Source organism: Hippoglossus stenolepis, chromosome 17 (assembly GCF_022539355.2).
Source record: "Hippoglossus stenolepis isolate QCI-W04-F060 chromosome 17, HSTE1.2, whole genome shotgun sequence".
Lineage (NCBI taxonomy): Eukaryota > Metazoa > Chordata > Actinopteri > Pleuronectiformes > Pleuronectidae > Hippoglossus > Hippoglossus stenolepis.
The window spans coordinates 5,360,776-5,386,715 of record NC_061499.1 but is presented as its reverse complement, the minus strand read 5'-3'; the positions used below and the strand labels follow the sequence as shown (position 1 = coordinate 5,386,715).

The following is a 25,940-nucleotide window of genomic DNA, read 5'->3' as shown; positions in this document are numbered from 1 at the left end:
AGAGGAGCTGAAACAGGGAGACAGGGAGACAGGGAGGGACGGAGCTGACGGGTGTTTGTGTGGAAGAAAGCAATCAGTGGGACGGTGCTGAGGAGAAGCAGATCTGCTTATCAGACAAACGCAAAAACACACACGCTCACAAAAACAGACACTGTGGGCGACTCAGAGTGGGGCCGTCTTAGAAAACATAGCTTTGATGATAGGGGTATCACAAGGATGCACAATGCATGAAGAGACTGTTGTGCACTGGGTGTGTGTCTGTGTCTCTGTTTGTGTGTCTGTTTTTATCTGAGACAAAAATATGAGAAAAGATCGCAATATTAAGACCAGGCCTAAATCGTTGTGTGTGTGTGTGTGTGTGTCTCATGACAACACAACCAACCTCTCTTATCCTTTTACATATAGTGGCTCTATATTAGATGTTTAATATTTAACAACAGTATATCTGACTTCCTGGAACAGTGAGGTGGGGGCAGGAACAATACGTACACATTAAACACAAACGACTGTGTATAAACAATCAGAAAACTCTAACACACAAAGTGCATTAAAATCCCTCCTGGTGGATCCCGAGGCCGCCCCGGGCCAGATGGGATATGCAGTCCCTCCAGTGAGTTCTGGTTCTGACCTTTGTGATCTGCGCCCTGAGTCGGGTCTGCTCAGTAAACCTCCGTCCTGATTAAATGCCCGACCCACTTCAACTGGCTCCTCATGCAGAGAAAACTCATTCAGGCCGCTTGTATTTTGCAATCTTGTTCTTCTCCAGAGCTCGTGACCGCAGGCGAGGTTCAAAACGTTGATCGACTGCCACATTGAAAAAGTTTTACCTTGCAGCTCCATCTTCCCATCACCCGATAACAAGTCTCTAAGAAACTCCCCCTTCAATTTCTTTTCATATTTCAATAGAAGAGTAAACATTTGGCCTGATAGCTGCATGTTTACCCTCGTGTAGTCACAGTATTAATACACAACACCGACACCACGACAATCTACTAGTATATCAACTGTGTAATGTAATCCACCTCCACTCACAGATCTGAGCTCCTTCACAATGAGGGCTCCCAGATAACAATCGTGCCAAACTGCCACCCAGTACAACCCCCCCCCCCTCTCTGGTGTTGCACTGTAAGCGCAGGTCCATGCGTGTACATTACACATATTCTATGCATGCTCTCCCACATTAACATGCAGGGGGTCGAGCGTGCACTACATTCCTCGCGTGCACAATGCGACATGACATGCGTGCAATCACATGCACATTAATGCACGGTGAGTCACCGTCTCTTTGCATGGTCTCGCCACCAGCCACCCCCCACACACACACACTGACTCAGATATTTGTCACATCGTCACACACATGCAAATGCTCTTTTTTTAGAGGTACAACAGGCACTATGCATATTTTCTCCCTTTCTTCTTGTTTGTATTTGTGTAATATGATAGTTCTGTATATTGATTAAGATGATATACATTTGTCCATCAGTGATTTTGCAATTTATAATACTATCCGCTGTATAGGTTCAATTTAGGTTCAATCTCCAGAGTATGAGGCTAACGTTGCTTAAATGAGTAAAACGTCTTTATGGCCATACTGGATTTCCATCAACATGGTGTTTGTGTTGATATTGTGTAATATGAACTATTTCTCTGTGGATTTCCCAGAAACTTTAGAGTATCACAACATATTCCGTCTTTCTTCTGTCTTTCATCAGTGAGTCAAAGTGTCCTGCAGAGAGCTGAAGAGAAAAGATTCTGTAGACACTTCAAACCCTCGACAAACTAAACCAACATGGTCTGAATAGCTTGAAGAGATTAGACAAAAATAATGGTTGGCTGGGGCCCACTGCAAGAAATGATCTTTTTCTGTGTCAACTGTCAAATTGATATATTCATGATGTTTGTAGAGCTGAGTTATGTCTGAAGAACAAAATATGTTTATTGTACTATAATAATAGAAAAAGAAAAAGCAGGGAAGTAGGAGTGGAATTGACTTGAATCAACTATTACAATTGTTGCCGTTTTCACTTTTCTCTCCATCATCTAATTGATAAACTGCCAGTGGACTGTTTCAGCTCTAATGTGTGTGAACCAACCCTTTCAATACGCAGACACACATTCAAACACAGACCAGGAGATTTGCCGTAGTGCAATAATCCAGGACACATATTCGTTTGCACACACAAACCGCAACTACACTGCAACTTTTGTTTTCTCAGTGTGACAGAGAGAACACAAACAAAAACCTGCAGACTCAAAGGAAAAACGCTGAGACAAGGGGCAGAGGGGAAGAAGAGAGGGAGAGAGGGAGGAGGGAGGAGGAGAGTGAAGGAGAGAAGCAGCAGCAGCAGCAGCAGCAGCAGCAGCAGTCGTTTGTTGTTAGAGACAAAGTGCTGTTAAATGATTTATTTGTTCCCTGCATTTACTGTAAGTACAATCCCTCATTAAAGAACAGCAGCAGGCAGAGCGGCCAGCAGACTGCTGGATCTGCAGACAGGCGCTCTCACATGCACACACACACACACACACACACACACACACACACACACACACACACACACACACACACACACACACACACACACACACACACACACACACACACACACACAAGCTGACTTGCAGTTTTGCATTATCAAGCGCACACAAATGCACGAACACACACGAACAGCAGGTCCAGAGAGAAAAGTGGTTCAGACGAGACGACTCAGTCTCACTACATGCTGATTCCCACTGTTTAACATTATGCACGATACATGCTAACAAACGTAAACATGTACAACTTGCACACATGCCTACACACACATGCATAACCAGGAGGATAGTGATATATGCTCTTCCCACACACAATGTACTGCAGGAGAAGTAAATATATTTACTTTTGAAAGCAACACACACTCTCAGCTACACACTTATTTACTCTCTTCCACACATGAATACACGGAGGAGTTCTACGTCTTTACACATTCATCTGCTCGTGCATATTGAAACGCTAAGTGTTGACCCTGAGCTCAGAACAAGATTTGGACACAGAAATCCCTCAGAAACACGTCGTGTAAATCTACTTAACGGACACGATGGATATTTTTCGCCCGGAGATTAATTTTGAAATGTGCATCCACGCTCCACACTGCAGATTTAAACTGCCGCAGATGCAGGATGATCCATCACCCGCCCACACACACATGTATACGTACAGCAGCAGCAGCAGCAGCGATGGCAAAGCTCTGTCAACAGGTGGAGGAATATCACAGCAGAACCATAGCTAATGGCCAAACAAGGCGGCCTTTCAGCAAACTGATGCCAGTGTTTGTGCATGTGTGTTTTTTGACACATTCATATTGAATGCACTCTCACACAGGGACATGCATTCAGATCTGGACGTCCAGGCACCGAGGGTAGAGGTGTTAATTAATGCCAACATCAGCAGTGAAATCCCAGTTTTCTCATGCAGGGAGCAGGAGAGAGGCCTGCGCCTCATCACTCATGGAGGGTTAAATAAATGACTGAGTGACTGAGAAGATTAATGGCAGGCGTATTTCACTCTGACGTTCCCTCTGCAAATAAACAAGCAGAGGGCTGCATGCAGAAAGACCGCAGAGGGCTGAGGAGGAGGAGGGCTGAGGAGGAGGAGGAGGGCGATGGGGGGAGCGGAGTGAGGCCTACAGCGAGAAGCGGGTCGGGATGATGAGATGAGGAGGAACAAGCAAGAGGGGGGAAAGTTGAACTCTCCCATAAGAGGCTGCTTGTTTCCTAATCTGTTTACACCAGTGCGCAGCTCGTTTAGCACGAGGCCGTTGCACCACTCGTCCACTCAGCGGATGAAGGAGAGCATTGACTCAGAGGTTTCCACTCCGGCTTTTTTATAATTTATTTATTTTACACGACGCAAGTATGAAATATGAGCATGAGGTGGCTGACGTTTGGCAGCAGACAGGGGGAGTAGGGCACTTTCTTACTTTGGCACAAGTTCACACTGTCTTGTTTACAACACATATCAATAGAGAACAGGGATTAAGGCGCATTTACTCATGCGCTCAGTGATGGATATATATTTTACAACGTACAGTAGCTGTCTGTAGTGGTGCCAACATGCGAGTGGAGGGGGAGCAAAAAGAAATTGGGAAGATTTATGACGGCACATAATCTGAGCAGTTATGAGTAAATATCAGCGATGAAAAGCCGCACAAATCACGTTTTATGTGTGACAGATGCGGAATATCACATATCCGAGGGAGAGTGTGTGGCCACGCTCGCAGGAGGATTATTAGATATGTGCGCTGTCGTGTGGTCATCTTAATCGATTGATCACATTTCGCCATTTTAAGAGTTGAATTGGAAATAAACTCGGATCTGACTTGTTATCTGACACATTTTCATGCAGGTATAGAATAAAAAAATCAGATTTATCTCTGATTTGGACTCGTGGCTCAACTATAATAACTATTACACAGCTCTTATGTGCGTCAATGACCTTTTCCCTCCTTCACTTTGTGTTTTTACAAGGACATAAATGAGTAGAGAAACATTTCTTTCTCTCCAATCAATTACCAGATATGTTCTGCTAATGGAAATGTGTGGAACTGTGTGTCCTTCTGTTCATATACATAATTTTTATATGAGTATTCACTTTCAAACGTTTTTCTTTGCCTATACTCCTACTTAAAAAAATAAACATAAAATGAATACTATATGTTAATGGTTTATAATTCTTCTCTTTTTCAGGTTTGACTACCAGGAGCTCCTCCACAACTCCACCTTCTGTCTGGTGCCTCGAGGTCGACGCCTGGGCTCCTTCCGCTTCCTGGAGTCACTACAGGTAAATATACGTGAGAATGCCCCATCGCCGAAGTCTCATCAGTCGTATTATCCAGCTTTACGTCTGCTTTTCTCTGCATTGAACAACCGCATTAACCCTGCATGAGCACACTAGAGTGTAGTTTTTCTCCAGCTAAGCTCGACGTGCCACCGCAACAATCGCACAAAAACATTAGCTGCAGCTTTTTCCTCTGCACAACACTGTTAAACTGCACTTTCACAGGAAACAGGCACAGTCCACGGAGATCCAGTTTATATACAGTTAAATCAGCATGGAAGTGCACAGGATGCAGAATGTTTATATATATTAGTCTACTGGTTATCGACACCTTAATGGTCACATCTGCAAGTGTTTTCCCAGGATCATTGTGTAGCGTTGAGTGCAGATCTCGCCATTAAGGCTTTATTTTGCTGTGAGCAAGGCCTTTTACACTAAAACGGGTCCATTAACATGTACGTGGAGCCACACACCAACGCTGGAATCGTTAGTTTGAGTCCATCAGTGAAATGTGCACAAACGACGAAGAGACCGCCGGCAGCGCAGCGAGAGTTTAACAGTTTAGAGCCGTCGGCCTGTTGTAGTTCTCTCTGTCGCCGCCACCCAAGTCGACGGCCTCACACCAGTGCAGGAAGCAGTAGTGGCTGTTTTTAGATTTGCAGAACGCTGCTACAGGGTTCCCTGGCCGCACTGCTCTCCAGGGCTGTGTGTGTGTGTGTGTGTGTGTGTGTGTGTGTGTGTGTGTGTGTGTGTGTGTGTGTGTGTGTGTGTGTGTGTGTGTGTGTGCATGAATGTTCCGGAAGCATCCACACAAGTGGCAGTCTGCCCCACCGCCGATGTCTGCTGAATGGACAAATCCACACAACCCACTTGGCTTGGCAGCAGGAATGGAGTCAGGGTCCCTCTCTCCTCCTGTCTCCTCTCTTTGTCCTTTTTTTTCACACTCTTTTCTCCCTGCTTCCACCTCTCTTTTCTTACTCCATTCAAGACCTTTTGGATCATATATATGTTTTGTTTTTTTGATGCAAGCCAAGCCCACAAAAGAACTGGCAACTCCCAGCGTGGTGGCGAGCTTGGTGCCAGTTTTCCAATATCCGCAGAGACACATTTCCTCTCCTCCTCGTACACGTTTGCCCAAATCTCCCCTTTTCACCTCCTAATGTAAACTAAAAAACTACACGGCACACAGGCTTTCATATTAGCCTACCTACAGGCAGCAGGGGGCGCTTGAAATGTTTGAAACTCACCCCCTCAGAGTGCCTCATCTCTGGGGAAGAAGACTCAGGCAAGGCCTTGGGCTGCATTTCAAATTTAGAGGCATTGGATTATCACCCCGAGAGTCTGCGTGTGACCTTGTTCTAACCGGTGGCCGACACGGACACATGCAAGCGCACGCACATACAAGAGCCCCTATTAGCTCGAGTGTCCTTCAGCAGGTCTGTTCTCAGATGAAATGCAGGAGCATGGACCGGGCCGCCGGAGAATATTTGATCTCCACCATTTTGCCTCCTGCTGCTGCTGCTGCTGCTCTCTGGTGGTTTAATTAGAAAAAAAATAAATAAATAACACCCAGTCACATCAACACTCCAGACCACAAGTCGAAAAGAGGAAGAGAGCCGGATGGGATGAGAGTGCGGCGGAGAGAAATGGAAAAAGGGGAGTACAGAGAGAAGAAGTGATAGACGTGCAGAGAGGAGGGAGACCAAAGGAGGCCTCGGAAAAAAGCAAAAAAGTGGAACAACATCAAAAAGCTGTCAGCGAGTGAGGGGATAAGGCAACATCAAAAAATCAACTTCAATAACGCATGATGTCTCCACGTACCCAGCGGTTCCTTCGTGCTCTCCTCTCATCCCCGCACCCCTCGCTCCTTCCCCTCACTTTACCTGCTTCCCTGCATATGTCCCCTCAGTAGCTGCACCTAATTAGTACACCGAGTCAGCACCTGTCTGCCACATCTGTGTTTGCATGTATCCGAGTGACAGTCTTTGACAAACCCCCCCGGGAAACCTGGGAAAGGGGAGATAGGAGGTGTTGCTCATTCCAGCAACCTATAGGGATCTCACGTGTACACACACACACACACACACACACACACACACACACACACACACACACACACACACACACACACACACACACACACACACACACACACACACACACTGATCATATTACTTGTGATATCCCAGTGCCAAGCAGCTGGGACTGAGCTCACACAGATTGTATTGTTTTCCATGCAGTTGTGGTTTGTACTGTTGTGTTTAATTGCCAAAGAGAAGCTGAGCTGGAAGGAGCCCAGTCAAAACTGCAGCTGATCAAAGCACGAGAGATGTACATGGATTTTTTCTATCCTTTGTTCTACACACATCAGTTGGTTTATCAGCACAACTGTCTCTGTCAGACTCCCTAAATTCTTACATGTGTGTGTGTGTGTGTGTGTGTGTGTGTGTGTGTGTGTGTGTGTGTGTGTGTTCAGGCGGCGTGTATCCCCGTGCTGCTGAGTAACGGTTGGGAGCTGCCGTTTTCAGACATCATACAGTGGAACCAGGCGGTCATAGAGGGGGACGAGAGATTACTGCTGCAGGTAACACAACTAAACACTGACACACACAATCATACACAAGTGCACACTTGTCCAGCAAATCCACCTACAGGTACAAACACCAACTCAGGCTACTCACTTATTTTGACTTTTAAAAATATTGCTTTTTAGAAGGAGCAGGTTTGTTTAAACTACTTTTCCTAGTGTTTATGTTGCCATATAAACCCAGGGAGTAAAAAATGTGTGATACAGATAAATCGGCAGATGTAGTTATGTCGTTATGACAAACAAGTATAATCAAGGCTTGATGTTTCAGAGTTTAACCATAAAGTTTATAAGGAAGTCGACGTGTCGTAAATTCTGCGATTGTAGTTATTCCATTTGAGTGGAGACAATGAATGAATTGGTTCATTTAGTTATTACTACCAGCATCAGCTTCAGGCGCAGTACTCGACACTCAAATGCACCAAATTAAAAACCTCGTAATTCAAACATTACGTCATCAGAGGCGAAGACTCAACGCAACTTCGATTGTGAGGCTACTTCCTGGAATTGGTCCAAAAGTCCGAAACCACCCTAATTGGTTCATCTTGATCCGCACTGACACCTCCACCTCTTTTGGAGGCACCTCTCACATGATAGTTTGTGCGAAGGTCTGGAATAAACAAGGTCGGTGTGAAAGTGCCCCTTTATAGACACACCCAAGCTGTTGCTGCCCTTTTGCAAACCAGATTTCCCTCTTTACTATTTCTCAAAAGTCAAAACAAGAGACGGATAAGTAACTGAGATTTTGCTGTGAAAGACAAATGAGATTCCTGCTTATTTACAGATCCAAGGCCAATGTATCCCTGTTTACATCATAGCTCAACAAAGAGGTTCACTGGGTTTAAATGTAATCATGTTCACTGGGAAACATCCACCACGCGAGGCTACAAAGCTTTACCTGTATCAAACGGCGTGGTTACAGGTCGAGGCCCTGTGAGATCAAACACAAGCCTTAATCCAGCTTCAGTTGAAATAGCAGCCGTCCTCTGTGTCCGTCTCTTCTCACACAGACGCACACAAATAAACACAATGGGCGAGTAAAGCCGGCTCACTCTCAGCTCCATCCCTTATCTCGCTCCCCTCGCACAAATTACATCATGTCTCCTCTGCGTGGACTCGCTTCCATCTCCACCAATAGCAGACATGAATTGACATTCAGCTAATGAACAGGAGCCGGATAAGAGACCTCGCATTTTCGAATGAGGCCAGAAGTGGATTGAATGAGCCGACCTCCTCCGTGGCATTTCTGCAGACCTGCGGAACTCCCATATAACATGCACGAGAAATATTCACACAGTCGATGATCTGAGGTTAATGAGAGTGAGGCTTCTGCCGAGACGTGTGGGAGGACACGTCAGAGGAACAGAGGACGACTCCAGGGAAGCCGTCCTTCATATGCACTTCGGCGGGGGGGGGGGATAGGGTAAAAGAGAAAAGGGTGCAGAGTTGAAGTCGTGAAATGCAGATGAAGGGAGGTGTTTGAAGAGAAACCGAGAGGCTGACAGAACAAGGCGAGAATTAAAAAAACTACAGAGAAAGATTTAGTGGCCTGTCGGCTCCTTTTACTACTGTTCTGCAAATCTGTAAGTGCTCTGCCTGTGGAGACTAAAGAATTTTAAAGGAGTCAGCCGCTCGCGCTTTCCCTCGGTTCAACGTGACTTTCATCCACTTTGATTGAGCCGCCGAGCTGAACTCTCAAAGTGATGAAATCAATTTTGGTGATTTACTCGAAACCCCCCCCCGATAAAGTCCTTTCTAATTAAGGTCTAATTATGTGAACAACAGCTCCATGTTGAATGTTTTCTTAGGGGCTGAGATTAAGGCAACCACTCAATTGGATTTATGCAGTTTTGATCACTTAAATGCCATTTCTCCTCGTTTTCTCTTTTCCCATCTATTTTAAGAGACTCACTTTAATCCAAGTAAAACTCTCTGGCTTTTTTTTATTTCTTTATTTTTATCATGTCCGTGTCTGAATCCCCTCTCTTCATCCTTTCTCTTCAGGTGCCGTCCACAGTGAGAGCGGTTGGGAACGAGCGGGTCCTGGCCCTCCGGCAGAGGACGCAGATGCTGTGGGAGGCCTACTTTTCCTCCGTGGACAAGATCGTCCTCACCACGCTGGAGGTCAGCTTCCACACGCCAAGCGTAAAAAAAGGGCTCGGTCGCACCGCAGGGCGACACGGCTCGATTCATTTGTCAGAAGATACTGTTCGGGAAGTGTGGGGCCGTGATCACGTCATATAACTCAGTGTCTTCTCTGTATTCAAATAACCAGCGGAGTGTGACAACTAGAAAATGACTCTGACCTGATTTATAACGTCAGTAAACATTTTCCTGAGGAGTTTATGGTTTAATCTCCAGTTTCAAGACCTCCATGATGTTCATGTTATTAACTGTGGTCCCATTTAGAGTCAAAAAGGACGATAAAGCACTGAATGCATTGAGGCGTGGATATCATCTGATTGACAGCTAGTACCGTCCAATGGCTGCAGGTCGCAGGTGTAGGTGGAAGCTCCAAATATGCTAACGTCTGGTTTCATAAAACCAAGATGTTGCTAAACAAAAATGACGAAGGCTTCAAAATGGCGTTTCACTCGGTTTCTTTCTTTTATACAGAACAGCGAGGCGGAATAAATGGCAAAAAACCTTGAACCGTTTGTTGTGTTGAACAGATATATTATATTATATATAATCAGGAGGAAACATGCCGGCGCTGTCAGGCACTCGCAACAGCTTCTCAAACGCAGGTCTGACATCTTGCTCTTGGGATTGTACATTGTGTAATTCAATAAACAATTACTGAATATGGTAAAAGACTTAACAAGCCCGTTAGCTAACATAGTTTAGACGTTTGTTCAAAAGAGCTTTTCAGTCCCATGGATTCCCTTCTTAAAACCACTGCTCTCTCGTTGAGTAGTCTATACTTGAACAAAGGAGGGAGATGAACTATCCGCGACTCGTCCCTTTATTTGAAACGCTCCGTTCACACGGAGGTCAGAACCTTTAAGGCGATTTAAAACGGTTCATAAAAGACTGAACTCACGGGGGAAAAACATCTTTGGAATGAATTTTGCTGCAAATATAAAGCTGCCTTAAATGCTGAAGTCAAACCTTCACACGCTCCCGCTGCCAAATCTTAGCTTTCATCACCAGAGCCACACTTTCTGTCTGCACCCCCCCCGGCTGCCGAGACCAGAAACCCGATTGGAGCATTTTTTACAGCTCTCAGCGTTTCTGCTACCATACAATTCTGCTCAGAAATATGCAGCACTCTTCCCTTTCCAGTGAAAACATCTACAAAATAAAAAAAGCCACCGCCATAAACACAGGTTTTCTGTTGAGCACAGAGCCGTAGTTGCTACCTCTCTGCAGTTTACAGCCTGTGTGCTATCATCAGTCCTCAGAGTCTTCACATCTGAGTCAAACCAACCTTCTTTCCTTATGATTACGGGGTTGGCTCCTGGCCCGCGCTCTAAATTTTCAACTCTTTTAGTATCTCGGCTTTGTGTGGAGCTGCGGGTCTGCTGAACATTTTCAAAGCAGCACACATCCGATCTGCCTCCAGTCTCGGAGAAATCCCCCTAATGTATAGAAATGATATATCATTACATCGCGAATATCAGTCTCAACCTGCCGCTTTTCCACCTCGGCGCTCGGCATCATCAGGCGGAGAGAGAAATGTTTTCAGCGCCACGGAGGTTCAGAGGAAGTTCAAGGCTTTGAAAAGAATCATTGTAATTTACAGAGGAGACGGAGAAATGTTTGGATTATTTCTCCCAGGTTGGGCGTCCGGCGAAGCTCACGCAGAATCCTTCTCCCTTCATTTTCCATTTTTTTTCTTTCAAGAAATGTGCTTCAAAGGTATTTGCTGCGGCTGAGAGAAAGTCATTTGAAGGTTAACCCCCGGGTTAGATGATGCATGAAAAGAAATAACCGTCAAATATTAGTTTTTTACACACACACACACACACACACACACACTGCCAATGTCAATTGTAGCACATAAAAATGCGGGCGAAACAACAGATTGAACCCCGGTGAAATCGGAGGAAATCACACAGCCACTGTTAAGGCTTTGCACTCTTAGGTTTCTAAAGGCAAGTCTGGCAGGCCCCGGTGTATTTGCCGCTGGGAATTTATGCTAGAGATAATAAAGGAGAGGTTCTGGAGGTTGGTGATAAGCTGCTTATATACATACAGCATGCGGAGGGGAACCTCTTTCCATTGGGAGCCAGCTGTGCAGTCAGCCTGAGGTCAGCGAGGCAGAGGACTCCGGAGTGTCGCTGCTGCGTGGACACCTCCTGTTGACGCAGAGTGGGAAGTGCACAGAGCATTAGCTGTAATATGCAAACACAAGTGTGGCAGGACTTGAATTGCACTGGTGTTTGCATTAAGCTCCGAGACACTCATCTTCTGGCTTTTAAATACATTTTATTCTCTCTGCTTCTCACATCGCAACTCGTGTCCAACCAATTTTCTCTGTGTCTCCTCCCAGATCATTAAGGACCGCGTGTTCTCCCACATATCGAGGAATAAGTACATGTGGAACTCGCTGCCGGGGGGTCTGCTCGTCCTGCCCGAGTACTCCACTCACCTCGCTCACTTCCCCTTCTACTACCTGGGATTAGGTAAACATGCACTCGGTAGAAACGAGTCTGCTCGACATACAAATCACGACTGCACATTAGGATGGTGATGAGGTGATTACATGAGAGCTGTGCTAGTACAGATGAGTAATAGACTTTACCCAGCAAATCACAATCAAATATTTGCCCAACTCATTGTCTGCATTGGATTTAATTTGGGGACTTAGTTTTGGAATACTGATAAATACACGATATGAATCCTTTTAAAAAGCCACCACCAGTACGTTTTAATGTGAACAGCATTAAAGGTTTTTTGGGGCGCTATCTTACAGGGTCTTTTATTATTTTATGAATGTATTTTACGTTATTTATTATTTGTGAAGCACTTTGTTTCGAGAAGTGCTACATAAATAAAGATATTATTAATATTGTAAATAGCAAATGCACTTGCACCCATCTGAACGTCCCCAAGTGCATGCTGGTCTTGCCGCGAGGTGTGGGCAGACACATTGTTGCCGTAGTTCTATCTTGAGGCAGCGAAAAGCAATTGTGCATTCGACCAACAAAGTCCTGCTCTGAGGTCGGTCAAGTAATTCTACGGGTGCATTATGTAGATAGTAGTAGTTGTAAAATGTGTCCACACAGGCAGGTGCACGAGCTCCCACCCTCACAGATGGGCTGCTCCCGCCTGAAGTGAAATCGTTTCCCCGGCAGAGAAGCTCTTTCTATTACTACCTGGCAAATCCAACCTTATAATATCAATCCACCGAGGTGCGAGCACACCTGGTATCACGGGGAATGAGAGACGGTACTCTGACTGGTTTATTGCACCCAAACCACACCCGTGATTAATTACCAGACTAAGTACAGCCTTTCTGAACCATGCACCTGGCACAGACACCTTTTTCTCTGCCGTTAAAATAAGCAAAAGTGGATTTGGCCACGACTTGAATGCACTTTAGATAAAATAGATCAAATGGATGAAATTGAGAGAGTTATGGTGAAATTTGGTAAAGTCTGTATGTTGGTTTCAGCAGAATCCATTGCACCAGAAATGCATAAAATATACAAAGTGGCTTTTAATTCTTTTGATGGACTAATACTGAAATACTTTTATATATTTCTTCTCCCATTGTATTTTTTCGTGACCTCTCTCAGGGATCAGTCCAGGTCACGAGTTCACTGCTGTCATACATGCTGTCTCCCCATTGGTCTCCCAGTCTCAGCCAATCATGAAGCTGCTTCAGGTGGTCTCCAAGTCAAAGTACTGCTCGCAGGTAAATCACCAGACAGCCCACAACTCAGAGAATAATGGACCCAAAACAAAAAAGGTTATCGCTCTTCAACTCTTTTGATTACAGTCATAACACCGGTCTTCTTTGAAATGCGACTCTTTAAATGTTACTACCAAAATGTCAGGATGAATCTAAAAGAAACTGAACCTCCGGTACAGAGGCACGAACTTGATAGAAATGACAGTTTCTCTTGCCTTGCATTTAAAAAAGTGAAAACAAGTCCTGGAGGTTCCTCTGGAGCCACAGCAACAAGTCTGAACAAAGTCTGTGTTGACAGCTGTTGCAGTTATTTGATCTTAAAATGATTTACACCGTCAGAATCAGCAAACCTAGAGCTTTCAAACAAAGTATAATTTGTCGAGGTTGTGTGAAGTTGCAGTCGAGCGCAGACGAGAACACACCTTTAGGTAGCAGACACACAATGAGGACCAGTGTGAGGAGGCGTAGCTCTGCCAACCTTCTGTTTGGTTGATGTCAACGGTTATTTCTGATTAATCTGACGCATCTGTGAACGTGTTGTGTAAAAATTCCCTCCCCTGCTGCTGCAGATCATCATTCTCTGGAACAGCGAGAAGCCGCCGCCGAGTCGGAGCAAATGGCCTCCCATGCCGGTCCCTCTCACTGTGACAGACGGCAGGAGGAAGGTGAGGCCTGGCGCCGCTCACACCGAAGCCCACGCTGACGTCTGAGTGACAGACTGTCAGATGCTCAGTTTGTTTATGCGTCTGCGATCCTTCCTCGCCGTATCTCCGACTGGTCTTTCTCCCTTGATGTCTATTTTTCTACGTCTCTCTCCCTCCTTTCCATCTGACATGTCCACTGATCCATGGGGCGTTTGCTTTTTTAGAAATGTCACTCATCCTCCATCGTCTTTGCACCATCTATGTCTTTTCTTCCATCTACTCTCACTCATCTCAGTCACTCAACATGATTTACTGCAAAAAATGATCGCCTCTCGCTCGTCCTCACAATCTCTCTCCGAGCACACGCCAGACAACACACAGCCTACAGTAGAACAACTAAGATTTATTACTGTTTTTCTCTCGCAGATCACCAGTCGGTTCCTACCTCACGTTGCCATAGAGACAGAGGCAGTGCTGAGTCTGGACGAGGATACGGTCCTGCTGACCAGCGAGGTATGTGTCAGCGCTCCGCACACACAAGCAGAAAAAATCAACACTTCTGAGAAAGTAGCAACAATACCCGAGTGTTTCATGTCTGCGCTTGCAGGTGAACTTTGCCTTCTTGGTTTGGCGGAGTTTCCCCGAGCGGATCGTGGGCTACCCTCCCAGGAGCCACTTCTGGGACCCCCTGAAGCGCGCCTGGGGCTACACCTCTAAGTGGACCAACGACTACTCCATCGTCCTGACCGGAGCCGCCTTCTACCACAGGTTCAACAACACCAAAAGCAATTTAGAGCTTCTCATTATAGTGTAACTGGAGACTTTATAATTCACTGTACTATGTTTTAATTATTTACTTATAAAAAGCAGGGATGCATATACTCTATAGATACCTATATAAAGACCTGAGTCTGTATATAAAGGTAACTACAAGCTCAATATTGATAAAACAACCAAGATGAAAAGCTTTGCAAGGGACACGACATTCAGAATCAGATTTAGTAGGTTTTTCAACATACAAGAAATCTGCTTTGGTGTCTGGTGGATGACAAACATCTTAAGTAGAAACCAATAGATGGGAAGATACAGCAAAGTAAGAAGCAAGTTCTGTAGTTCAAGGTGAAAGATAAACAAAGGAACCTGAAGTACAAGAGTACTAAGTAAAAATCTATACAATAAAATGAAATATATAAAAAAAACTAAGGTTGTTTTATCCACTTGAGAAGCAACAATCAAACACAAATGAATGTCAGTGATAACTACAAGGCTGCTCTGAGAGTGCATTCCTATCTCACCGTGTTAAAGGAAAAGAAATTCCTAAATCTAATGGGTTCTTCCTCGGGTCCTGACCCACTCGTCTTCAAACGTTAGTAAAAAATAGGTTCTGTCGTTTCTGAGTAATCCTGCTGACAAACAGCCGTGAAAACAGAACGTCCTTGATGGAGGTAATTACGTGCATGTGTCTGTGAGAGAAAAAACAAGGTGAATTACTTTTGGATTACTACAAAATGGTAGGTCCAGTAGTATTTTTTAAAGACTCATCTGCATTACCTTAAACGTCCTGTTTCCCCACTTAAACAGAGAAATAACTGCGAGAAGTCAGTTTATATTTACCTTGCTGTTCCTGCAATAACAACCCCTCTCTTGAAAGCTAAAGGAAGAGGGAACATATGCATTAAAACCACAGGTTAGCTCTGCTCTATAAATATCAAACCCCACCGGTGGTGAAACGGTTAAACTGTCCCAGATACATATCATCAACATACATCACGCTGTCTGCTCTTCCCTGTAGATGTCTCCATGCCTGTTACCGTAAAGCTGCTGGTTTCCCCGACCTCCACCTGAAGAGATCTCTTTATTCTGCGTGATACATCTTTATTTATTTATGGTGTTCACGAGGTTCGCTTGTTGTTGTCGGTTTACTCTGTGAGTGCAAGTGGAAAAGCCTGAAATTATGATTAGACAGTAATAGTGAGGCCGAGCATCTGGGTTTTCACACTGGTGACTGAGGTGAGGAAATAATCCTGCAGGAGAAATAACAGCCTAATGTGTAATGGAGAGAAACCTGGTGGCAGGGTGAGAAAAACGGCAGCTAATGAATTTGTCAAACCCTGTTTTTTTTCTAACACATTCCAGTACTTTGTGTGTAGGTAATGACGAGTCTATTTAAAACGTTTGAAACGCTCAATGATCCTGTAGATAAGAAGCCAAGAAGCCCTTTTCAGGCTAAATGTGACAGATAACGTGTATCGATTTTAGACGTCACCCTTCGACCTCTGGCAGCACTGCACGAATGATAAGGAGACGTAATGTGGACCTATAATAGACAAGAAGACAACCTTTGACAATGGTGGGGGGGGAAAAACAGAGCGAGCGTCTTTTCTGTTCCGGGAAACTTTCACGTCACCCGGTTTTTGATGTCCTGATAAAACTTTTATTGATTCAGTGCTTGGATTGTCTTTTATCAGATGGTTTTCTTCTGCTGGGAAACAGAGAAATGTTCTAGCAGAGGGTGGTAAACGTCGGCAGTAAAACCGAACGGTACACTGTTCAACAGAGAAGTCTGTTTGTTGTGTGTTTGAAAAACATCTGTCTAACAAAGAAGGCAGCAAAACTTTATGTGTTACCCTTAATCTAACTTTTACCTCCGTGAAGGAGGTTCGAGTTTAACCCGTGGTTACTGATTTTTTGAGCAGGATGAAAAAAAAAATGTCAGTTTTTTCACTTTGCTCAGTTTTTGTCTTTTATATTTATACTATAAGAACTAGACAATCATGTGTAGGTTTGTTTGGCCTTGGCGGAGGTTTCACTGTACTAAGAGCTTTTCCAGTTGGTTTGTACGTTTACACAAAAACTACAGAACTGATTTCTACTCAAACCTGCTGAGATGAGAGAGAACCCATCAAGTTTTGATGCGATTGCAGATTAAAGGGCAGATCCACAGTTTTCTTTTCTTTAACTATGTGTTTTGTTATTGACAAAACCATCCATGTTACCAGACCACTTCTGTCTTTCGTTTATATTTCTACTCTAAGAAATAGACAATCATGTGTCGGATTGTTTGGCCTTGGAGGAGGTATGAGCTATACTGAATACCATTCTAGCCATTTCTGACATTTATCATCGGCAGCATTGGGAATTGAACCTGTGATCTTTGTGTTGGATGTATATAGTAATTTCTGATTAGCGTTTTTTCTCTCATTAAGAATATCTTGCACACAAATGTCATATTTTGCACACACCTTGCGTAACACTTTCCCCTGTCCCACAGGTACTACCACCATCTGTTCACCCACTACCTGCCCCAGTCTCTGCGGACGCTGGTGGATCGCACGTCCAACTGTGAGGACATCCTGATGAACTTCCTGGTCTCTGCTGTAACTCACCTGCCACCGATCAAAGTGGCTCAAAGGAAGCAGTACAAAGAGTTGCCAAGCCCACAGGTGGGTAGACCACATATCTTATTTGCCCAAGTCTGTAAATGGCGTTTTTGCTCAGATGTCAGGACAGGACTGAGGGTGTCTTTGTTTTTTCTTTCTAGGGTACAAAGAGCGTCCCCTGGGCCAATCCGGAGCACTTCAACCAGCGGCAGGAGTGCGTCAACACCTTCGCCAACTGGTTTGGCTACATGCCTCTGGTTCACTCTCAGTTTCGCTTGGACCCCGTGCTCTTCAAAGATCAAGTGTCTGTCCTTCGCAAGAAATACAAAGACCTGGAGAGGGCGTGAAAGTGACGGGGGAACATGGGAGGTCTGGGCCAGTGGCCTTTCGGACAGACAATTGGACGGATCACTGGTTTGCAGTCAAGATGTGGAACTCAAGGATTGTCTGGGATGTGGAGAAGACGGCCTGCATCATGGACAATCATCAGGCAGACCCAGGTGGACTGCACTGGAATATATACGTTTAGAAGTGAAGGGCCTATAAAGTTTGAAAGAAGAATCAAAAAATGATTCTCTCCACCTCTGTGAGTCTGGTCGAACCACAAAGGAAGAAATCCAGGGGCCTTGAGAGAGTCCCAGTGCAGGGGCCTCTCACTGAGAAAGGACAATCTCTACTGGACAGCAAATAAAGGAACACGAGTGAACACTCCTCAGTGCTATGGCGGTGACAATAAGAAGGAGAAAAAAAACTATCTCATGCCAGAAGCTCCCACTATGGGACTGGTGCTGGTGCACACCATGCACTCCGGCTATCAATGTGTCTCTCAACGTTATTGTGCAGGGACTGTTGCCAAGGAAACTGATCATTTCACGTCAAAATGCTAACTGTAAAACCAATAAAATGGTTTGTAAATGCAAACTCTGGCAAGGTGCCTGAGATCGTTCAAGTTTGTTCTTTCCTCCCTTGACGCACGGCCTCCATTAACATAAGTGGAGGACATGCATACATTCAGTGGAGATGATGGAAACAGCTTCATGATACATTTAAAGACTGATACAGGTATTTTTACAGAAAGAAAAAAGGAATCAGCCACGTTCATACCCGATGATTCCACATGTACCAGAAAGAAGGCAGGGAATAATCTAAACCTTATTCCTATGAAAGGGGCCTGGATGGAGGTTAAAAACTGATTTACTGGATTTACTGTACTTTAGAAATCATAACAGTTCCATCCTTATACATTTTCTCAATTATTCAATTAATTAAATCTCACTCCATCAAAATAAAATCTACATTACCAGGAGGACAAATTGTTTTCCTCTGACCAACTGTCCAAAATTGATCAACTGGAACTGGAGAATTATTTTTAATTCTTTTTTAGTCATTGGTAGATTAATACATTCTAGATAACATTTTTGCCAATTTTGTTTCTGCACTACTACTTTATCGTTCCAAAAATCATTGAAAATTAACCTCAGCCCTGGTTCATATTGTGTAAACACATTTCCCACTTGATTGGTACACTGATAATTTATGGCATGAAGAATCCTTTTGCTTTCAGTTCAAATCCTGGTAGTTTTCTCGTGGCCGTTTCAATTGAGAAGCGTTTCTGGGCAGAATGAATGATTCCAAGCACAATTACATCGATTTAAAAGCACTCAGCTACATGTCTGCTGTATATCTGCGATGCCAGGATGTAATGTAGGAGCTGCTGGTGTGTTAAGACGGATGAATACAAAGGGTCAGGGTCAGTCTATGCATCATTATGTGTAGGTGGATATGCCTTGATGTGCTTATACATCATCTCGGTCGTGATGAACACCACCACACATTCCCACATCGGCCCCCGGGGTTGGAATTGCACACGTCTGAGTTATGCCCATCGCATATTTAAAAACAGGGCTTTAAAGTATATGTTGAGAAACTTTGTTTTATTAAAAAAAAACAGAAAAGACCCAGTAAGCCTAGCTTTTGTCCCACAGTTTACAAAAATAAATTCACAAACAAGAAAGTCTCAGAACCCTCAGGGTAAACAGGTGTGCTGCCTAAACTCTCAAGAAGCTAATCTCATTAAGCACATGCACACACATACAGACACACACACACACTCAGACTTATGTACAAAGCACCTGAGATACATAGCTGCCAAGGGGCTAATTTGAATTCTGAACCCATAGTGTTTTTACAAGCGGCAGAGTATAATAAGGGCGATTGTTCCCATTGTAAACAGAGTCATCACATCAGCATCTGGGCTTTCTGCACAAATTACCTGCAGTGAATTCAAGTCTGTCTGGTGTCAAGTCACAACCTGGGGGCTCAACACCGTTAATATGGTGTTTTAACCAAAGTTTTTTTCCCTCCTGTTTTTACCTGAGGCGACACAGGTTTCAACTCATGATTTAAATATTGTGGAAAACAAGAGGACTGTAACTTATTGGAATAAACACTGTGACAAAATAACTGCTAGCAATCACAACAAAGGCTGTCGGCCGCTTTGTACAAAAACAAGAAGAACAGTTCTTTGAGTAGTGTGTCAGGTTGAAACAAGCTTTTTTCCTCTTTTAGCTTTTAGCCCCATCCTATGTCAGTTAAATTTTCCCCAGCAGAGTTTCAACATCACAAAAGATGTCGCATGAAGTTGTGAGTCGTCTGTGACAATGAGCCAACACAAAGGAGGTGCACTCGAGTGGAAAGTTCAATATCCAAAATCCAACAGAAATTCCCTTATTTCACGTGGTGTTTGCCGTCACGCAGTCAGTGCTGTGGAGGAGTTTGTCTCTTTAAAAGAAGCGAGCGGATCGGATGAAGTCATTTCCTGTGCGTCAGCATGGCGTTGACGTCCCACAGCAGGTTCCTCATCTGATCCATCAGAACCTTCATCTCGTGGTTCTTCTGACGCACCTTCTGCAGGTGAAAGTGTGTGAGACTGATTTGTTGAGTCAATTAAATCCGATGCTGGACGATTTGGGGAATGAAAAAGCAGCTGCGCTTCACTGGCTTGGGACTGATGTCGTTAGTAAAACAAACGAGCTCACGAGCCTCAAGTTAAATTTTACTGTTTGCTCCTGGGTGCCTTGTAGCGATTTCCTACATTGCCTGAAACCATCATCCCACAAGAATTGTGAGTCTAATATGTGTAAAAACAAGACATAAAAGAATAACAACCCCCTGATTTGGAAAATTTACCTAAACTCCAAATGATGTGGAATTATTTATTTTTATTTCTCTTATAGCATCAAGCACCACTTTGGCCTATGCCAGCACTGCCACCTAGAGGCATTTACTTATTTTTTTTAATAATTAGTCTTTTGCAGACTGTAAATAAAGGTATATATATATATATATATATGGTCTTACATAGTTCAGTACAGCTAAGTATCGCTGTTTTTATACTATTATAATTATAAGGAATTTAATAACAATAAGAAGAAGAAAAAAATAACTGCTATGTAATCAAACGACAGTATGGAGGGTGGGAACATACCTCTGCTCACCTTACTACCAGCAACATCAATGATACAATGATATAATAAAAACATGAATAAACTCTTCTAATTTCTACTTTGGACAAAGTGAAATCAGACACAAACCTCCAGAACTTGTTTTCTCTCCTGGTTGACAACAGAACCGCAGGGCTCCACTCTGACAGTAAGCAGCTCATCTCCAACGTACGGCACAAGCTGAAGACACAGGATACATACAAACAAGTTTTAAATGGCTGCTCTTAAGTTTATATTCAATGGAGCATAAATAAAAAGGACAGATAAAGTCAAAGTCTCCTGCACAGCGTTCAAGTCTATGATATATTCCAAAAAAGCTAAATATTTCAGAATAATACAAATCAAACTGCTCAGCAGAAATTGAGGGCTTCTTCCTAACCTCTGCTGGCCCCTCCTGCAAGTCAGAGGTCATCTCCACGCAGCGTTCATACAGGAGCCGGAGCTTTCGGAAGAGCAGGGCCAGCTGCCGTAGGTGTTCCTGCAGCTTCCCAAAGCGGTCCTGGTACATCGCCTGACTCTGAGTCACACCGTTAGGAAGCTACATCAAAAACACACAATGTCCCTCATCAGTCAAAGCACGTCAGGGAAAACTAGTTGGACATTTTTAAACTATGAAGTCAGTACATGTTTACAGTCCAGCATCTTTTATAAATTAATAAACATATCATATACAGCTAGCTGACAGTCTTAGACAAATGACAACATCCATTACTTGCGTGGCTCGTGTGATCTGGAAGATCTCCATGGTGCGGGTTACAATATCCTGGACGGTCTCCTGTCCGATCCGACAGAGGAACACTGGGGAGATCTCTCTCAGGGCTCCCTGGGGGGGCATGGGCTGTTGCCCCTGGGCCGAGGCAGCGCTGGGCGGCAGGTGGGGCTGCTGCTGCTGAGGGGGCATCCCCGCCATCCCCGGCTTCTGGGGTAAGGAAGCTGCCATCACTGCACAAACCTGTCGGGGACGGGGTGTAACAGAGATGAGTGCGTGAAGGTGACAGCTCGATGAAGAGCAAACACCCTAAGACTACAAACCAGTGGTGGAGGAAGTATTCACTTTACTTGAGTAAAAGTATGATTACTATAATCAGCAAGTATCAAAAGTAAATGTTCCTGTCACAAATGTTTTAAACTATTATACTTATGTGTATATCATCATGCATCAAATATATGATCAAGCAGTAATGTGTAAGCAGATTTTGAAACTGAAGGAGGGCTTGATTGTTATTACATGAAGGACTACCACAACTAGTTGTTATTTCAAAGAAGGAGTAATACGTGTATTATATCCTCACTTAGTTCATACATAGATTGTTTAAATCAGACAATACTCATCACAATTATCCCCCGAGACTAAGAAGAGGCACCTTATCCATAAAGAATAAATCTAAAGTATTTAAACAACTGAAGAGAGAACAGAAGATCCTCACATCTGGAACCATTAAATGTTTTCAAATAATTTATTAATTTTACAGACTCATGGTTGTAAATCTACTTGTATTAAACGCTGTGTAGTATAATTTACAACAAATGATCATTTATTTACACGTAGTGTAGTCCTGATCTGTAGACTAACTAGGAACGGAAGCTGTTTTGCATAATGACTAAAAAAAGTATTGAAATGTAAACAGGAAGAGAAATAAAGAAATACAACTGCAGTACAAATACCTCGAACTTGTGCTCACGTGCAGTTCTCCAGTAAAGTACAATTCCACCACTGTTAGTATTAAGTTTGCAAGTCTCGAAACGATGATCTCACATTCACGCTGCTCGTCTCATTCTTAAAATGCTAAAGAGATGAACACACATGACTGAGAGAGGGAAGCTAGCCGATGTAGCTAAACATGCTAGGCTAAACAATGGAAAACCGTACAGAGAGCAAGCTAGTTAGCTGGCTAGCCTCGGAGCTAGCCAGCTAACTAGCTACCTGACTAGCTGCAGTCGGGTGAATTAAGAGCCTCTCACCTGGTTCAACAACGTCCTCGGGCTGGATTCGGTCTGAATATCACAAGTTCTCTGATCCGTCAGTTGAGAAACATTAATGTTTGTTCGTCTAATATTTGAAATGCGACATAATAAAACCTCCCCATTGATTTCAGCGCTTTGCCGCTTCAATGGCGTCACTTCCGGGTAGAGGAGGACACGTTTTTCACCACGAGATGGAGACAAAACAAAATTAAACTAAATACAATTAAATGCAATAAAATTAAATTAAATTAAACAAACCTTTATTATTCCCACAGTTGGGATATTTCAAAAGTTAAAAATAGGCATCTGTAAGTAATAATAAGGAACATTCAATACTTAGGTGTAAGGATAATAATACTTTAAGCGTAAGGAAATCTAAAAAAATATTGTAAATTTGAATGGAATAAAAACTAGTATATACAGTGTAAAAACAAGAGGAACTCTGTACAGTGTGAGAATATGTTCTGTGAATGGATGAACCTTTGTATTGCACCGACAGAATGAATATTGCACAGGTAAGAGTTAAACCAGAGTTTAAGTGGTGTCCATACTGGGTGTGTGTAGTTCTACTGGGAGCAGAGCTGGTTGTACAGGCTCACTGCTGCAGGAAAGGGGACGACCTGCGATACCGCTCCTTAAGACACTTGATCAGTCTGTTTCACCCACATCCCACGTTTGGTGGAAAACGGTTGTGTAATTTTTGCGTCACCCTGCTAAACAAATAACCCAACACACAGGAAACCCTGGCAGAGGCAACGATCCATGACCGGTAAAGGTCATGCTTTCAATATTTTACATAACCAAAAATACAGAAAACCTACTGGTCAGTACTCAGAGAAATGGCAACGGTCAGTATTTTACTGTCCCATGTTAGTTTGATCATTGTTGCTGATGCACTAATGTACAGTATGAGCAGTATTTATAAGTGAATAAGTGCTTCCATTTTCTACTGCGTTGTACTTTTACTCCAGTATATTAATCAGACAGCTGCAGCAGCACTTTGCAGGTTAAACTGTAAATAATTGTTCAAATCAAACTGCCAAATATGTTTCACTTGAAGTAGGCAAGTGGAACTAGTTTTGACTTATACAAAGTACAATGGAGCAGGAAATGGAAGCACTTATTCAAAGTACAACTACGTCCAAAACACACATAAACATTCCTACAACATATTTAAATTTATGCAAATTAATTTCACTCATTAGAATATTATCATCAGAATGCTGTATTTTACATGACATGGGAAATACAGATAGCATGAGTTTGAATACAATTTGTCACTGAGATTGATGGAGCTTTTTAACGAATACTCAGTACTGCAAATATTACTATAATCTTATCATACAGTAGTAGACAAATGTTAGATGAAAGTCATATGAGCGAAACCTGTTTACCTTCCTGCCCGTGCCGGACCAATGAGGTCCAGTAATGGTGAATCACAAGTCATTCACGTGCTGACCTCCTTTCTTTCTTTCTTTCTTTCTTTCTTTCTTTCTTTCCTTCTTTCTCTATTTGTTGAAACACTTGACGTAATCCACGGTTTACATGAGATCAAAGCTTGCAGTCACTGTGATGGGCTAGAAGTGGCAAGGAAGCACGTTTTGTTTTTCATGTGCAGCGGTTCAGTGTTGACAGGGCCTTGGTTGACCTTAAAGCTACCACATACACTTTGGTATCAGCATTTGATAAAAGCTTAAATGTTAAGTGTTGAAATGCATCATTTGTTGGTGTCCAAGAAAAATAAATGTTTTTGTACACTTCAATGTCAGCCAATGATTTGAAATGGAGAGTACACTAAGTCTGTTGTATCCCGTTTTAACGCTGAACCAATGTCTTTATTCGGCTTCCTTCTTATGTTTGTGTAAAACTGTTTTCATAAATTATTGTACAGCTTCAGTTTTATTGTAACTCAGAGGTCACAGCAACACACTGATGATAATTAACAGCAGGATCAGCATCAGGTGGAGCACTTGTCTCCAGCCAAGGTGGAGACAGACCAACCAACCAACCAATCAATCAACTAACCCCTAACTGTGACCAACCAACCAACCAATCAATCAACTAACCCCTAACTGCAACCAGCCAACCAACTGTGACCAACCAACCAATCATTCTATCTTCCATTCTAACAGCTATTGGTTGAATTGTGATGGAATTTTCCACTGACTGTCATTCACGGTTCATGTGATTGACATTCTGAGCACCAAATAAAACGTATAAAGACCAATCTTTCTTCAGGGGGCACTGTCACATCTTTTATGGTTAAATTCAATGTACCTGCCAAACAATAAAACATTTCACAAGGTAATCAGTTACTCAAAAGATGTCAAACAAAGGGGAGGACAAAGCAGGGAGTTTAATGTTTACTTAATGACCTCAGCGGTTGATGGTGTACGTCGAAAAAATACTCAGTCACGGAAGTGTCCAGTAGCTCTGACGACACAGAGCTCCGGGTTATCTGAGTGAGACATTAAAACGTCGGACACCAGGAAATATTCAGCACCGAAATAACACAGCTGATAAAGCACCACAAAGGGCTGTGTGTGATCTCATCTCCACTGCAGCGAGCCAACAGGTGACAGGAACCAGTGTGGTTCCATTTGTGAGATAAAAGTGAGAGGATGTCAGTTAGTCTGATGTAGGTATAGATATAGTATAGGTATAGTAATTATGTTGATAGTATATCTATACATATTTTTTTCTTTAATCCTCTGCTTTGTAGTGGTTTTAAGTATCAGTCCCGGCGAGAGTTGTTATGACTTGAAGCTGTTCTGTCACCGTCTTATCTCTGTCGTCTTTTAACCTAATAAAATCGATACGAGACGGATCATGTGTTTAGTTTTGTCTAAAAATAGATCAGACAAGAGTTTTATAGGAAGATAAATTGGATCCAATAAACCTGTTGACACATACGTGGCATATTCCTTTCAAAAGTGAAACCCTCCCAAGCTTAAAAACACTTGTAGCCAATGGTGTTCACAAAAAACCTTTTTTTTACAAAACATACCAATGATGTTACACTGGTATGTTTTGTAGAAAAATGATAAGACGCTTGTTTTACCTCATGTATTTGTATTTAATATCAAAAACTAAATATCACAGGGGCACGTTCCTCTAGCTGCAGGTCAACAGGCAAGGTGAAACCAAACATATTTTCATCACAGACATGTTTAGTGGGGTGGGAAAAA

General features: G+C 43.2%; 2 protein-coding genes across 3 annotated transcripts in view; one reads left to right on the top strand and one right to left on the bottom strand.

The window, feature by feature from the left end:
- The window catches only part of LOC118124559 (exostosin-1c), a 77,149-nt gene extending 58,944 nt beyond the window's left edge, over positions 1 to 18,205 (top strand). The window contains exons 3-12 of the mRNA XM_035182531.2: positions 4,723 to 4,816; positions 7,290 to 7,397; positions 9,405 to 9,524; positions 11,896 to 12,028; positions 13,145 to 13,263; positions 13,830 to 13,925; positions 14,331 to 14,417; positions 14,512 to 14,672; positions 17,176 to 17,347; positions 17,446 to 18,205. Of these exons, the coding sequence (XP_035038422.1) occupies positions 4,723 to 4,816; positions 7,290 to 7,397; positions 9,405 to 9,524; positions 11,896 to 12,028; positions 13,145 to 13,263; positions 13,830 to 13,925; positions 14,331 to 14,417; positions 14,512 to 14,672; positions 17,176 to 17,347; positions 17,446 to 17,631 (1,276 nt within the window). The 3' untranslated portion in view covers positions 17,632 to 18,205. The remainder of the gene's footprint in view (positions 1 to 4,722; positions 4,817 to 7,289; positions 7,398 to 9,404; positions 9,525 to 11,895; positions 12,029 to 13,144; positions 13,264 to 13,829; positions 13,926 to 14,330; positions 14,418 to 14,511; positions 14,673 to 17,175; positions 17,348 to 17,445) is intronic.
- A 996-nt stretch (positions 18,206 to 19,201) lies between these two features.
- On the bottom strand, positions 19,202 to 22,926 carry zgc:114119 (Mediator of RNA polymerase II transcription subunit 30-like). 2 transcript variants are annotated; one of them, XM_035182535.2, is made up of 5 exons: positions 22,750 to 22,926; positions 21,500 to 21,739; positions 21,167 to 21,325; positions 20,878 to 20,967; positions 19,202 to 20,191 (listed from the first exon to the last, which is right to left on the bottom strand). In XM_035182535.2, the coding sequence occupies exons 2-5, from the start codon at positions 21,725 to 21,727 to the stop codon at positions 20,096 to 20,098; spliced, it is 573 nt and encodes a 190-aa protein (XP_035038426.2). In that variant the 5' UTR covers positions 21,728 to 21,739; positions 22,750 to 22,926; the 3' UTR covers positions 19,202 to 20,095. The 2 variants fall into 2 exon arrangements, with proteins under 2 accessions (XP_035038426.2, XP_035038428.2); XM_035182537.2 differs by lacking the exon at positions 22,750 to 22,926 and adding an exon at positions 22,453 to 22,632.
- Positions 22,927 to 25,940: the final 3,014 nt, after the last annotated feature.

What these genes read in the sequence shown, in the direction of transcription:
- zgc:114119 (XM_035182535.2), bottom strand. Translation starts at nt 21,727, where the DNA reads ATGGCAGCTTCCTTACCCCAGAAGCCGGGGATGGCGGGGATGCCCCCT. An exon ending in AGATCACACGAGCCACGCAA is followed by an intron (nt 21,326 to 21,499) that starts GTAATGGATGTT and finishes TTTTTGATGTAG; the next exon opens with CTTCCTAACGGTGTGACTCA. An exon ending in AGAGAAAACAAGTTCTGGAG is followed by an intron (nt 20,192 to 20,877) that starts GTTTGTGTCTGA and finishes TTTCACCTGCAG; the next exon opens with AAGGTGCGTCAGAAGAACCA.